The 1,137-nt window shown below is 42.0% G+C and overlaps 1 protein-coding gene across 1 annotated transcript in view; it reads right to left on the reverse strand.

Annotated features, from left to right (window-relative positions):
• LOC119587852 (glutathione S-transferase Mu 3-like) overlaps nucleotides 1–1,097 on the reverse strand; it is a gene marked incomplete at its 3' end in the record, with an annotated part of 5,746 nt that extends 4,649 nt beyond the window's left edge. The window contains 1 exon segment of the mRNA XM_037936556.1: nucleotides 985–1,097. Within this exon segment, the coding sequence (XP_037792484.1) occupies nucleotides 985–1,020 (36 nt within the window). The 5' untranslated portion in view covers nucleotides 1,021–1,097.
• Nucleotides 1,098–1,137: the final 40 nt, after the last annotated feature.

Here is a 1,137-nt window from a genome sequence, read left to right on the forward strand (position 1 = left end):
TACCCAGTAGGGAATTCACAGCCGACATCTGTATACCGTTGTAAAATGAGGTTTAAAATAAATTTGTGGTACTGATATGCAAGGTTCAAGCATGCGGGGTTGTCATGCAAGAGTCATTTGTCTCTTCTGCAATGCATACCACCACCCCTCCCTACTCCACACGCCACGGAAGGGAATTGAGAAAAAAATTGGCCTAGTGCAAGTCACTAAGTCGCTTACTGGCTATTTCTTATTATCGGATTTTTTTTATCAATAACTTCTCAAACGCATGCATGTCTAGCTTATTTATACAAGAGTATAAAAAAGCAATAACATCAGCTTGAAAGTGATATACAGAAGTAAAGAACCGCTTTAGGCTCTGATTTCAAGTATTTTAGTACAAGTAATGGTCTTAAAAGGAAGGCCGGCGTCCGCGGGTTCCTGGGGAAACAGAGGAAATGAGGAGGGGGGGCGGGGTAGAGAGAGAACGCGTTGGTCCTGGTGTGTCGGGAACTATTCTATAAAAACATGAAATAGCTGGACGAAAATACCACAAAAGAAGGTACAGAAATGGCCACTCTTCTCCGCGCGTGTGACTCTCGGTCGGATGTCAGGAGCAGAGCGTTTGACAGTCGTCACGAAGCGAAAAGGTGTCATTTTCTCGTGAAGTTAGAAGCGATTAATACAATAATCACTCTTGTCATTAGCTAATTTCTTTGGTCTTTCTTTTTTTTACTTGGTTACAGAATTCTGTTATCATATGACGTATTTTAATGACAGCAGATTTACATATTTCATTCGATAACTGATTCCTCGGTTATATATGATAAACGAAAATAAAACGTTGCTTTTAGAGTCGATTAACACACTGCTGAAATACACTAAGTAAGTAACATAGGGATTGCCTAAACGACCGTGAACATCGAGAATATAATTTACATTTTCTCGTATCACAAGCACGATTAGGAAAATACAACACTTAAAGATCACAGGCCTATAACTTACACCGCGAATCTTCCAGTAGCCGAGGACGGGTGCCATGGTGATTGTGTACTGTCTTCAACAACGGTAGTACCCAGACTGGCCCAGGGAACCGACAGAGGCGATCACAATAAGTTTTCCGAGAGGGGGCGGAGCTCGCAAGGTGTGGTCATGTGA

The sequence above is a fragment of the Penaeus monodon genome, chromosome 23 (genome assembly GCF_015228065.2).
Source record: "Penaeus monodon isolate SGIC_2016 chromosome 23, NSTDA_Pmon_1, whole genome shotgun sequence".
NCBI classification, from domain to species: Eukaryota; Metazoa; Arthropoda; class Malacostraca; order Decapoda; family Penaeidae; genus Penaeus; species Penaeus monodon.